General features: G+C 44.6%; 1 protein-coding gene across 3 annotated transcripts in view; it reads right to left on the bottom strand.

The window, feature by feature from the left end:
- Window positions 1-2,712: 2,712 nt before the first annotated feature.
- ATRN (attractin) overlaps window positions 2,713-14,003 on the bottom strand; it is a 154,215-nt gene continuing 142,924 nt past the window's right edge. The window contains exons 28-30 of one of the 3 annotated variants that reach the window (XR_007504779.1): window positions 9,505-9,619; window positions 6,986-8,428; window positions 2,713-6,945 (exon numbers count right to left, since the gene is read on the bottom strand). Coding sequence is in view for 1 of the 3 variants with exons in the window: in XM_049792702.1 (XP_049648659.1) it covers window positions 8,304-8,428; window positions 9,505-9,619 (240 nt within the window). In the remaining 2 variants the exon portion in view is untranslated. Of the gene's footprint in view, window positions 8,429-9,504; window positions 9,620-14,003 lie in introns of all 3 variants that reach the window. The other 2 variants (XR_007504780.1, XM_049792702.1) reach the window with 2 other exon arrangements.

Below are 14,003 nucleotides of genomic sequence, written 5' to 3'. Positions count from 1 at the left end.
AGACTGGAAAGCAGACCTGATAAAACAGCCAGCGAGCTGCCGGTGGGACGGATGGAGAAATGCAGACACCAGAGTTATCTCCACGCTCTGCTTTTAATTCGCCATCGCAACGATGCTTTTTGATCAGCTGTCGCAACCCAGACCTCGCCGCTTAAAACTCTGCTTCCAAACTAAATTCGGGGCTCAGCATGAGGACCAGGAGAGATTAAATCCCATCCTCCCGCGGCATCACTGGTCACCACTGGTGGGGCGAGATCAGAAACAGCCCTGGTCCTGCAGGCTGCGTGCGCGTCGAGCTGCACCCTGGGCTTCAGCGAGAAGGGTGATAAAAGCAGGGGAGCGGGTCGTTATCCTCTCCGTTAGAGCCAGAGTGGCCAGAAGCACTTTTAGGAGCGTCTTTTGGCTTAATTCCCTGCAGATGTGGCTTCTGGGAGATGCACGGGAAGGGCTGAGGGGGGACCCAGGAACACAGAGAAGCAGAGGGGGAAGGAAGGGTCTGGTCGTGAATCTCGGTGTTGGATCTTGCTCTTTTGTTTGGAGGCAGATCTTACTTGCCCTAAGACGTCCCTAGTGCAGAGCTCGTCACTGAGTCGCTGGAGTCACCGAGGAGAAAACAGCCCTCCAAGGCCACCGTGACCTCACCTCGGTGTTGGCCATAGAGCGATGACGGGTGTCCCAGAATCGTGTGACCGAGGGCGTCGGGGCTATCTGCGTTGCAGACGCAGTTTGGGGAGATGTTGCTGTTCCCAGCCACCCCTGCAATGGGGGACGCTGGGAGCTCAGCCCACCTCTAACTAGTGGTGATACCTGGGGCCTGAAGCACCGCCAGCCGGTAAACTCATCAGCAGGTCCCATAAGTCATCTTATTAAAAGATATCCCCCCACCTACTTTAGCTTATGCCTTTGCAAATGTCTCCTCAGTGTTCATTTTGTCACTCCAGCCCCTGCTTCGCTGTTACTTAATGAGTTCAGAAAAACAAAAACCCCAAGGAGAAACATAAGAACCTCTGCAAATTATTTTTGTCCAAATAGTAGGCTAGGTGTTAGCTATGGAGCTCTGGCTCATTCGCACAGCTCTCTTTTCTCCTCTCTTCCCATTAATGGTGAAAAAAAGCAAACGTTGGTGTTTTCACCAGACCAATAGACAATTTTACTACCAACCAGTGATGTGTAACCCATCCAGAAGTTGCCCCACTTGGGTAAGGAGAACCATCTCCCAGCCTCCAGTCCAGGCTTTCCGTAGGGTGGTTGAGTTCAATTGAATGCTCTGTAAAAAGACGTCAAATTGCCTCCCGTCTCTCTGGAGATGATTGATACTTAAGACCTGTCGAAAGAAAAGCTGCGTGCGCAAATACCTCTCTGGCTCTTTACCCAACGGCGTTCATTAATGATAGGTGACAGCGAAGAGCGTTGTTGGAGAGCCTCCATGCTTTCTTCCATTCCTTCCCTGAAAACATCTTTTCTTTGCTACAGAAGAGGAAAAATCAGAGCAGGGATGAAATATGGCCTCAAACCTCTACATTTTATCCCACTGTCTGAAATGAGCTTAAACTAGCTTTCAAACCGCTACCCCCTGCCCACTTCATTTCCAGTCTGGACACACCACGCTGTGCTTTCAGACTGGCATGCTCGCTCGGCTCGGCAGCAATTTCTGAGAATTGGGCTCTGGCATCCAAGTTTAATGCCATGGGATGAAGTAGCACAAGTGTCTTAGGAGACGGCGATGACTGAAACCTTCATGGCTCATAAATGCCAGGTTCAACTCTGCTTCATCTCAGCAGTGCTTAATTTCAAACTGAAGAGCGACATAAAAATAAATGGAGAACAACGGATTGCGTCTCGGCAGGGATCTGTTTTTGGATGCTGGGTGTGCTGCACGCGGGCTTCCAAGGGGTGGGAGACGAGAGGTCACCTCCGACTTTGCTCTCCTAGCTGTTGCAGGCATCTGAAACACCAGCTGGCGCCAACAGTTGATAAGGTTGCAAAATTATTCGCAAAACTCTTTGGATGATGCAGGCTCCAGGGGTGTCAGATTTTTCTCCTCTGATTCAAAAGAAGGAGCGGTTTAGTGGAAAAATTAGCAGTAGGAAAGGGAAGAGACTGAGATTTTCTACTTCTCTTGGGCTTATTTAAACCCTGAACACAGACACTTTGAGCTTTGGGGCAGGAATACAGTCGCTGAACCAAATAAAGACCTGCCGTATCACAACGGCAAGGACTATCACGACAGCAAGGACTCACAACCCCAGCGTCAAGATGGGAGCAAATAAATTCCCTCTCCAGCCCTGACCCTCCCAAATGACCCGTACAGAGGACGAGCCCCTTTTTCTCTACAACGAAGACTTCGACCCCTCTGTAGGATGCTTTTCCCTTCCACCACCCTTCAGAGAAGAGGAGGGAGCGGAGCTTCCCGAAGGCACCTTTGGGAAGACGTAGATGAGGGTGATGGGTTTGGGGGATCGCAAGGCGGTGTGCGGACACAGCAGCTACCCCCATCCTTCGGTGGAGGACACGACCTCTTTTTCCTCCTCCCAAATTCGGAACCCGGCACAGGACGGACACAGCCCGCTCACGGAGTCGCGAACGCCTCGAGATCCACCGCTGTCGTGGTAGAAACTCGCCCTCAGCCCAGGCAGGAGTCTTCAAAAACATCTTGAGTTTTTGTTTTCACAAAGAGGGGGGAAAGAAGAAGAAAAAGCAGGGGAAAACCAATTTAACCAGATCATCTACTTTTTATTTCAGAGGAAAGATTTGCATTATTTACTTTTATTTATATACATGTACTTCACATTTGTATTTAAAATGCACAGACCTCCCAATAATTTTCTCGTTCCTGCTTTAAATTAGCTGTTATTTTACAATACAAAAAATTATACCAAAAACTGCAGTCCTAAATGTGTGTATGTATAACACCCACAACCCCCAGCAATGAAATAGTTTACAATACTTGCTCATATTTACATATGAATGCAATAAATGCTAAATTATACATATTAACAAACTAAGCTCAAGTCTGAACACAGATAAGAATCGTAAATAATTACAGAACAAAGAAAAAAATCCAGAATACAATTAATTCAAGGATCTTAGTGTAAAGAACATTTATTGTGCACAAATTTCAGAGTAATATAAAACTCTTTATTTTTGTTTTCTTTTTGCTTTTTTTTAAAAAAAAAAATAATGGACTGACATATGTTACACTCCTCCACAATTTTTAATTTTTTTTTCTTCTTCTTTCTTCTGGCGATGTTTGTGGAATCAATGATAAATGTAGAGGAAATATGTAAAGAACTATAGTACCTGGAAGACGCACAAAAATAGTCCACGTGTAGTGTTAGAACGAAATAATAAACTGAACAAAACCCGCCCTGCAGAAAAACCCAGCACGTACACATTATTGTAGTATTCCTAGCAATGGAAACTAATTTAATTTAAATAACTACCAACAGGAAGAGCGTGAATTTGACTAAAATTGCCAACAACACGTCCAAAAATAAGAAACGCACACCTATCCCTCCCTTCCCTTTGCTCCCGCATCCCTGAACGCTCCGGTGCGCGTCTGCCAGTGGGATTTTTCCATTTAAAACACACACGACTCTCCCAACCTGCTTTTGCAGCTTCGCTCCGGCGGCTCCGAAAACCCCAACCCCCCTCCCTCCCTTTCCCCTACGGTATTCCCAAATGAAGATAGAAAGGAAACGGGAAAAGAAGAGACATCGGCAGCTTACTGCGGGTTGGATGGATGAGTTTGAAAGCCGCTCCTGGCACGTAGGTTCCAAAAAAGTTCTTTGCTTTCTCACAAGCTCAGTGCCGGCAAATCCCTGTTTGCAGGGAAAAGGGTTTTGCGGGTTCAGAGATGGAGCTGATGCTCCGACCCTAACTCGGGGTCTCGTGGAAAAGAAAAAGCGGCTGCTAACATCGGGAGCAGTTAAGGACAGAGAATCAGCCTCATCCTTGCAGCACTGGACCTTCAGCGGGTTATGGGGAAAGCCTCAAGTTTTATTTCAGCCTCTTGAGTGATGGGATTTCATCAAAAGCTCATTTCGGCTTATTTAGGGCCAAGCAAGCCGAGCTGCCATTTTAAAACCATACTATAAACCCAGCGACTATGTATTTTGGTAAACGCTTACTGCAGGGAAAAGGATGTTTCTGAGCAATATTTAGTATACAAACTACCCCTAAGAAGCGTGTATCTGCCAACAGGGCCTGTCATGCTTTTATGGTACCATACCATCAAATTTTGGTACGTTATATGCTATGACTTTATGCTAATCGCAGGCATTACTCCATCGTGTGTAGCTTTATTTTGGCAATTTCGATACAGCGCATTTTAAGCCCAGGGAGAGTGGCAATTAACTCAAAAGTTGTGTCCCATAAACCTTCCTGTATCCAACACCTTGACCCATGCTGTGGCAGGGTCTCCTGTCACTCATGCTACAGCAGTCCAGAGAAAATCCTGGGCTAAAAAGAATGGAAAACGGTGCACCAAAAAAAAATGTACGTGCTTTGGAGATCCAATGGCACTGTTACTTTCTAGAATAAAAGGGCTACAACATTTCTGATTTTTAATTTTTTTTTTTTTTTTTTAAAGGCTACTCTCAAAGAATAAAATTGTTCTGAGGGTTGAGACCTTGAATGCTGAATTTCAGCCAGTTATAAACGCTTGAAAATAGTGATTTTGAATGGAAATCACTGGCACAATCTTAATGGTAGAGGCTTAAACTGCTGACTTAATCCTCCAAGTAATGACTACTTTAAGTACATTTATTACTTGTCTTCAAGCGTTTTTTTTTCCCCCTTTCAAATGGAAGAGCCGTATTTTACTGCGCTTATACATTTAAGTGAAATGCATTTGAATACATAAAAGTCAAGTTATGCCTCCCTGCTTTATACTGCAAGATATCACGAATATAATTTGATGTTTCTTTAAAGCTCTGGAAAGTTATCTAATACTCATCATATGAAGAAGTTATTAAGACAAAACTCATACATCATTTAAAATGCATCAAAAATACATTCAATATTTTTCTGGTTTATATACACTTTAAATCTTTCAATGTTCTGCACGCTACTGTATAGTTTATGTACAAGTGCAAAATTGGTGTGTTATTTTTCATTTATTTACAGATTCTCCCATGAAATAAGGTTGCTCTTCCCCCGCCCTCACCTCCAAAAGAAATAAACCCACAAATCCTTCACTTTTGATATTGGCCTGGTGATAAACCACCGGCAATTCTTCTTCCCCCCATCCATTCCCACCTTCGTCTCTGTTTTACCTTTAAGTTGGGATGAAACTGTTTGCAGCAGAAATGTGTATGAGAGTTCTCTTTTTCCCTCATCAATATGGAGATAAGATGCAGAGCAGAGCTACATCCTAAAGGAGCTCTTTCATTTTATTTATATAAATAAGTCTTGTTCCTCTATTTACATTTTTTGGTTCTGCTAAACCTCAAAGTTTGATCATTTTTGCTCGTCTTTCCAAGATCTGACACCTCACTTTGTGGCTACGCTTCTGGGCACGCTCCACCATAAGCTTCTGAGACCAGACAACCCAGCTCTCCAGGGGAAAAAAACCCAAACACAAAACCAAACCACATTTACATCTTTTTGTTAACATAAAACTACATCACTCCTCCAGGCCTATTGTTCTGAAAGCTGTTTCTGTTCAAGAAAACCTAAGCAACAACTTTTAAGCACCTGCTTAAGTGCTGTCCTGAATACGGAGACTTAAGCACAAGAGCTTTCTCAAGTTGGGTTGGCAGTTCTCCTCCCCAAAAAAGTGTTGGAGAAACAAGAAGACGACGTCTCTGAACATGAGGATGTGCATCACGACTGAAAACATGTAAAGTAATAAGAGGGGAGGGATTTTAGTCCAGTATTATTTCTCTAGTTCAGGTTAGCCTTATACACATAGGAAGTTAGAAAATATTTTCAGGAGATGAATCTGTCTGAGGTAATCTGTGCATCAGTTAAAACTTAAATTGCCTAAACCCCTTCAATTCTAAAGGACAAAGCTCACCCCTTTCCATCCCATAATTCCTTCTCCCCAGAGGGCAGTTAACTTCTAGTTTAGAAACGGATGCATTTTTTTATATATATATATAAATATATATATATAAAAATACACACACACGCGTGTATATATATAAAATGCATTTTTTCGACAATATTTTTTCTGCGGTCCCATTGTATTTATTAAATGACACATTAAATCAGAATTATAATCCACCACCGCCTTTAAACCAGCAGGCTGTCCCCCATCACTGCTGTCCAGACACGCACAGCAATTCATGTCTTTATTGCGATGCCACCGCACTCCAAAGAGCTTCTTTAAAATACATGGTTAAAAAACCAAACCAAAACCAAAAAAGAGTGGCCGATATGTGATCGATCACCAAAACGTGCACAAAAAAAAAAGACGCAGTTACTTGGGTTTTGTTTTGGAAAAAGGGTGCTACCTGGCCAGAAGACTCAAGAGCACTTTCCTTCGCTGCCCTCGATTTGTTAGTTCTCCATTTCATAAATACTAGATGTCCTCATCAGAAACCAGCAACTCAGCGACCTGAATGAAACTGCACTTACTGTGATTAAGCAACAATTACACGCCTCGTTTGGCACCTTCACGTAACATCTTCCTACCGCCTTCAACATCACAACTTTGCGTGGCCCCGGCACTGCGCCACGCTCCAGAATCGAGGGAGACATCGGGCACCGGCATGGGCAGACTTGACGGGTCAAGTCCAACCTTGAACCTCAAAACATAATTCCAACTAGTCAGAGTACCTGAGACGGTTTGATACGTCCCCCAAGAGCCAAGCCTTAACTTTGCTGTTTGCAAGTCCCTTCCTTTTCATCAACAAGCCACCTTTTTCAACATCTACGAGAGTTCAACCCCAATGGGAAACCTTCTTCAACATCTACGAGAATTCAACCCCAATGGGAAACCTTCTTCAACATCTACGAGAATTCAACCCCAATGGGAAACCTTCTTCAACATCTACGAGAGTTCAACCCCAATGGGAAATATCAGTAACTGATCGTGTAGAACTCAAACCCGTGGCCAAACGAAGCTGCTCTCCTTGCTTTTTATTTAAAGTTCTTTTTTACTCCATCCTCAAATGATCTGGCACCTGGAGTGTTGCTTTTTGCACCCTGTAAGGAGACAGAGCAAACCTTACTGCTGAGGAGCGATGGCTCTGAGCCCCGGCACAGCTCAGCTCTCATCCAGAAGAGCGGCAGGAGGGAGAGGGCAGGGAAAGAGGCCAAACAGGCAGAGAAAAATCAGAAGAAATATAATATATCTGACCTGGAACACAAACTGCTTCTATTAAAAGAGCTGGTGAAACCAGGAGTTGTCTTATGAGATACTGAAACTCTACTTTCCCTCCAGATATTTCCCATCTGGTTGAGTAGTTTTTTGGTCAGGAAAATGCCATTTTCCCCTGACTGCACGTAATATATTACAAAGAACACAGATTGCCTTGGGTGACTATATATATATATCTGTGTGTATATATATATTTAAAAGGAATTTAATTATGTTGAAAAGAAATGTGTGTAGCAGTCTCCTCACTCCCTAGATCTGTTCAAGTCTAGGCACTTGTGTGTGGTGTACTCCAAGCAGGTTAAGACTATGTAAACACTGAGTCCTTCAAAAGCAGCCTTCAACTTCTCCAGGTATCGCATGTGGTCTGAGCAACACGCAACATCAACCTTTAAACCACCCCGGCTTTTGCGTTCCTGATGTTCTGGACCACGATGACTACAAAAACGTTGTATCTGGAAGAGAGTTCCACTTAAATAATGAGGGAATAAACATATAGTATTAAATGAAAACAAAGGATGAAGATGCTTTGAAGATTAATAGTAGTGTTTATGTGTTGAGAGCTGACACCTGTAAACACTGCATCTTTTTCTTTTTGTACAGTTTGATAAATACATGAACTACAAAGCACTTTCCATGTATAAACCTGAGTGTCATTCATATTGGACTACTGTTCTATTTACACTGACCATGAATGGTGGTGATCGGATGTTACTGGACCTGCAATAAAATTATTTTACTTTAAACTTCAAGAAAACAAAGGAGCAATCTGAAGCCACGTGTCAGTAAAACTTAAGTGGAGCAGTTGTCAAACAAAGCCAACTATCACGTAGATGAGAGAAAAAGTTGGGTTCAAGGAAGTTGTGTTTTTCTGAGTGCTTCTAGTCTCTTGTGACACAACTTGGAAATCCTTCTCCTCCTCCTAGGTATTACTTTTCCATTTTGTTTAAAACCCTAAACAGTTTCTGATGTCCATGCATCAAATACAGGTTCCTGGCTGTGCAGGGGGCTGCTGTTTCCGATTTCGTATTGCACCCGATTTCTCTTTGTAGGCAATTGGCATCTGTTGTGAAATGTCCACCAGTGCACTGGCCACTGCAAGACCTGAGGCAACAAAAAAAAACAAACCAAAAACCAGTCACGGAACAAAATAGTCACAGAAACAAATCCTTCCACCACAGCCGAGAAAAACCCTCCAAGCCATAAAGTGAATATAATTTTTTTGAGTTCTTCTTCTTAAGAAAAGCCAACTAGAAAAGCATTTTGGCTTAAGAGATTAAACTCTAGCGGCTATTCTGAAATAAGCTTTTAAATACGGCATGTTTTATTGAAAGCAACTGCAGTAGAAAAAGCTGGAAATAAGAAGTGTGGGTATTAATGGATGTGAAACCCATAATATTGAAGGGAAGTGTCTCTCTGCACCAGTAGATGCGCTAGACTCAATCCTCAAAGCACACGTGCACGCGTGTTTCACCGCGCTTCCCGGACACCCATCATCTCTGCAACCTCCTCCCGGCAAATCCACAGACCAACCACTATTGGCCATCTGGGATTTAGTTCAACACAGCTCACAACCAAACCACCCCATCTCAAACCCAGCTAATACTTTTTTATTAATCCTCTCCTTCACCATGCTCACGAGGCACTGGAGAAACCCCAGTTAAATCGCAAACTCCCCAGGAGATTATGTCTCGGTGCCCTGACATCAGGTTTAAGTGAGAAGGGGCTGAGAACAAGGAAACGTTAAGCTGGATGGAGAAAACCTCTTTCTCCAGAGCTGCTAAGAGGAGAGCATGGATGCTTTGAAAGGACTTGATGTCTCTCTACAAATAGAGCTAGGAATGAAGGGGAATAGGCTGGGAGACAAGTTACTTTCGTAAGTAACTACTGCAAACCTGTCTGTACCAGATGCCCCTTTTTTCCCCAGCCATAAACTAAACTGTAATCCACATTATCAAATGTTCATCCACCATCCGACCCAAGAAACTGAATCAAACCTCAGGTCGGAAGCTAGCAGGGCCCAAGCTAGCTCACTTAAAATAACCCGAGCGCATCCTCGGCTGCGGCGTGGATACAGCAGTTAGTACGGGATCAAGTCTGAAACTGTAAGGCGACTCCGTAAGGCTGGGGAAGGAGCACGGAGTTAATACCAAGCCAGTGGAGACAACGATATTCCTCACCTGACTGTCCTGGTGGTGGTATACCCCCAAGTCCTCGAGGCAACCTCACGAATACAGAGAGAACGGCTGCTTTGTTCCCAAAGCAGGGCTCCAGTGCTATCGGCTTTGGTACAGTCTGCAGCGAGGGAAGGAAGAGGAAAAAACAAATGTTATACGGTGTGTTACACCCTCCCTCTTCCCCCAGCGTCATCTTTTTCAGATCGTACAAGCTTCAGGGCACGAACCGTGTTTCTGCACTTGGCAAATTTCCAGCACGTAGCTAGCAAAGCTAAACCTAATGTTAGTAACGATCAAAACCCTAGTCATCGCAAAAAAGCCACATTTACTTAATAAAAATCTAGCTATTAAGAAGTCAAGCACTGCACAAGACTTGTATTTCTCCCTAAATTCAGTAACAAAGGAGCAGCTTACGCGAAAAAACAGGATTGAGGGGTTTTTTCCCCCCTTCAAACCCATCAGCAGCCTATCACAAATATCGGCACGTCTGACCACTGCGATTTGGCAGTTCAGCTTCTATTTCCAGAGTTTAACTCCACATAGCACCTTTGCAGCACTGTAGCATTAACACAATAAAGAACATTTACCCCCAAACCACACTCGATTTCACTGCTGCTTGCTTTAAACTGTGTTCCCCCCATTACGTCTTTCATTTCTGTGCTTTCCCAAAGGGTTGTGTCCATTTCTGAGTGGTCTTCTAGACCACTCTGGACTACGTTCTTAGGTAGCTGGCTGCTCTGGGAGCTGAAAGTGCTTTAAAAAGCCTACTGGATTGTATTGTCCTTTTTTACACCGAAAAGCAGAGGATTCAGTAGAGCAGAGGACCGGTTTGCGATCCTGGCTCTGGCTCCGGTTTCAGTGACCTGTCGTGTCCTAAGATGCTTAACATGCTTTACCGAAACCGGTTTACTTTGAATACGGATATTTCATACTTACATTACAAACATGGACACGAAATAAAGTTTTTGGATAAAAAGTGAATTGATAATTACGAAGATATAATGGGCAGCCAGCTCTCTCCCGCCCTAGAGGAGCAGCGACCGAAGCCCTCGCTGACCCTCACTGTCTTTGAACGTCACCCTCCCACTGTACTCTTGTAAAGATTTTATTTGAACGGCCAACAGCTAATTTCAATGTGTCATTAGAAAGAAAAGATGCAACAGCACAGCCCAGAAACTAAAATAGGTTCTTACCTGAGCCGGGCCCTGATCCCACACACAATTACACGCGATCAGTGTTATTGTGGGATGGCACAACAGTAAGATGAGGATGCAGGTTTACAGGTACAAGAGAGTGCCTTCTTTTGTTCCATATCAGCAACAAAAGCTGAGAAACACTATTTTACCTGATACGCTCAGTGCTTTCTGATCTCTTGTTTAGTATGGATAAATTCTACCCTGGTATTAATGAAATAATTATTGCTTTTTCCATTAGGCATAAAATTGTACTACTGTACTTAAATGTTCAACAGAAACTCAATACAACGCGAGACACTGAAAAAACTGGAGTCAAACAATGCTATTGAATTATTGCTGCTCAATAAAAAAAGAAAAAAAGAGATGACAGCAAGCAAAATGAAACTTAAAACTGTTTTCATATCTCATATTTACTGTAATGATTGCAACAACAATTTGTTAGTCTGTGCAAGGTAGATAAATACGTATTCTACAGGCTATAACGACGTAAGCTGCTGTCTGCCTGGTTTATGACTGCAGATTTCTTCATCTTCTCCCCACCCCCAACAAAGGGATCAAACTCAAAATAATGCTTTTCCCACAAAGCAACCAAGCATACCGTGGTGCTATATCCCAGAGGCGACTCAATTACCAGAGGTAATGGAGAGAGCACAGAGAAGGCAACTGCAGAAATACAGCCCACAGACGTCTGGCGTATGAACGGGAGCACGCACCGAACACAAAGTTTATTTTCTTTTGGAGCGAGCCGAGTACCTTACTCCACTGCTAATAAAACAGCCCTGCTGAGTCCCGGAGGTTGGAGCACGGCGCTCGGGTGTTACAGCGAGAACTCACACTCATCCTCGGCGTTGGACAGAGTGAGCAGCAAAGACGGAGTAGTGGGAGGAAGAGGAGGACGAGGACAGACTTTTTAGCAGGGCCTGTTGTGGTAGGACAAGGGACAACGGTTTTAAACTAAAAGAGGGTAGATTCAAAGTAGATATAAGGAGGAAATGGTTTACAAAGAGGATGGTGAAACCCTGGCCCAGGTTGCCCAGAGAGGTGGTCCATGCCCCATCCCTGGAATAATTCAAGGTCAGGCTGGACGGGGCTCGGAGCAACCTGATGGAGTTGAAGATGTCCCTGCTCACGGCACGGGGGTTGGACTAGGTGACCTTTAAAGGTCCCTTCCAACCCAAACCATCCTCTGATTCTAATCAAAACGCTTCTGCAACTCTGTTCTTTCCCCAATATATAAATCGTTCGGTACAACTCTACTCTAACGCGCTTTGTAATGTCATGGGGATGCTCAGCAGCACGCTCATCATCCTCCAGCCAATATGCAGAAACAGGAGGCTGGAAAATACTTCTCACGGTCACCGAATCCAGCCCTTCACTAATGCAGGTGACTGCACATAAAAGTGCAATGCTCTGCTTTAAAAGCAGTTACACTTTCAGCCTGCGCCATCGCCTCCGTGAGACCTCTCCAGAGGCTCCCTGCTCCTGGATCTCACCCCTCCGACACCAGAAACTTTTCTAACCTCAATTCTTTCCCACCTGAATTTATTCATCCATCTGACATTCTTCTATGCCTTAACCCTCTCCCTGGGCTTTACCCTACTGTACAGCTCTGCCTTCGTTTGGCTCATCTGAACGAGCAGTGCTCTGAATTTCTTCTCTGAACACCAATGCTCCCTTCCCCAGCTCTCCCAACAGTCCTTCTCTGCACCTCGTCTGCTGCTCTGGACCACGGGTGGGTGACCTGCGAGGCATTTTAGGCTCCGTAACGGTATCAAACCCACCCGTGTTCTCCTGCACATCATAAAATGGTACGGAAGAAAAGTTCATTATACAGCTCTCAGTCACAGAGCTGAAGGGACCCTGCGGGTATTTTAGCTCATCTCTCAGCCCCAAGCAGGACCCTTTCTCCTCCGCTGCCCTTTCCAACTAATGAACCCTGAGCGTGCAGCAGAAATTCTCATTACGAGTCCCTTTGGGCACAATCTTTCCCTTTCCATGGGATTTTTATTTTGTTCCTCAAGGTCACACGTCTTCCTCCTCTCTGCTCTCCTGCTCCCACTCCGAACCACGAGGAGCTCCTACGCAGGCATCGCTGGTGCTGAAAGAGCCCAAAACAGGCAACCGGTGCTGTCCCCCAGCGAGTGACAGCAGACCCCGGCCACACAGATACCTAAAATTCAGCGTTACTTCACGGGGATGAGTCTGACCCCCATGCTGCAGTGAATTTTTAATCTACCCGACGGACCACGGATAGTTGAGGGCAGGGGACATACCTCTGAGCCTCCTTCCTTCTCTCGTCAACCTGCTCAGAAAAGCTGAGCGTTAGTAAAAAATTGTTAATATTTCATCGCATAGGGAACTTTGTTTCTGTTAACCACGCAAAGCAAGGAAGTATACTTTCTATAATGATGCATGCAAAACCCGTCAGGCAGTTGCAAGCTAATTTGGAAGGAATTAAGCACAAGATCATCTCGCTGCACCTAATCTCAATCTTAAATCGAAAAGGGGAAAAATGGTCTACTGTCCATCAAAACCAGCCATTTTCCTGAGACAAGCTGCAGTTAATAACAGCAAAAACCAGCATAAAGAATCGAGTCCCGCAAATTTATTTTTGACAGCACCAGTTCAGGCACCTGCTTTTTGAACTGTGACTCACACAGCATCTCATCTCCAAGCGTGTGCTCGCCAGGCCAAGAGACAAAGCGCAGCCTGATGAAATGACTCACATGCCGAGTGACGGGAATGTGGAATTTGATGCAAGCAAGAGGTCAGCCGGGAGTGAAGGGCATACCGTGCCCTCCGCGAGATATAGAGCAACCCAGCGGCGGAGCCCGGGGACCGTATTCTGCAGACATGAAGGAAAACACGTGGGTAATTCAAACAGCAACTTAATGGCTATCTTGATTGCGGATCTCACCCACAGCTGACCTTGCCATGAGCCTGCTCGTGTTTTGACATGACCTATGTAGGTGCTACCACGGCGCGAAGCAGCTAAGGAGAAGCTGGCTGCCTTCATCAAGTTGAATTTTAGTGGGGAGACCCAAGAAGAGCTCACGTCTCCTTTCCTTCCCCACCTCTGCAGCACATCTGCCTCCTGCGTGGTTTCTGAATGCTCTTGTTGCAGATCCAAGCTGTTTTTCTGCAGGAAGGTTTGGAGTGGACTTGGGAACCAGAGATCGGGTCATTCTAAATGCTTGTGCTTCAGTCTGACAGGTGGCTTTTAGCAGCCCACTTAAAAAAAAAAAATCCCATAAAATTCGTAGATCTCCAAACTTTGTAACACCTTTCATCAGATGGTTAAAAAGA

Source organism: Accipiter gentilis, chromosome 3 (assembly GCF_929443795.1).
Source record: "Accipiter gentilis chromosome 3, bAccGen1.1, whole genome shotgun sequence".
NCBI classification, from domain to species: domain Eukaryota; kingdom Metazoa; phylum Chordata; class Aves; order Accipitriformes; family Accipitridae; genus Astur; species Astur gentilis.
This window is presented reverse-complemented; position numbering and strand designations above follow the sequence as displayed.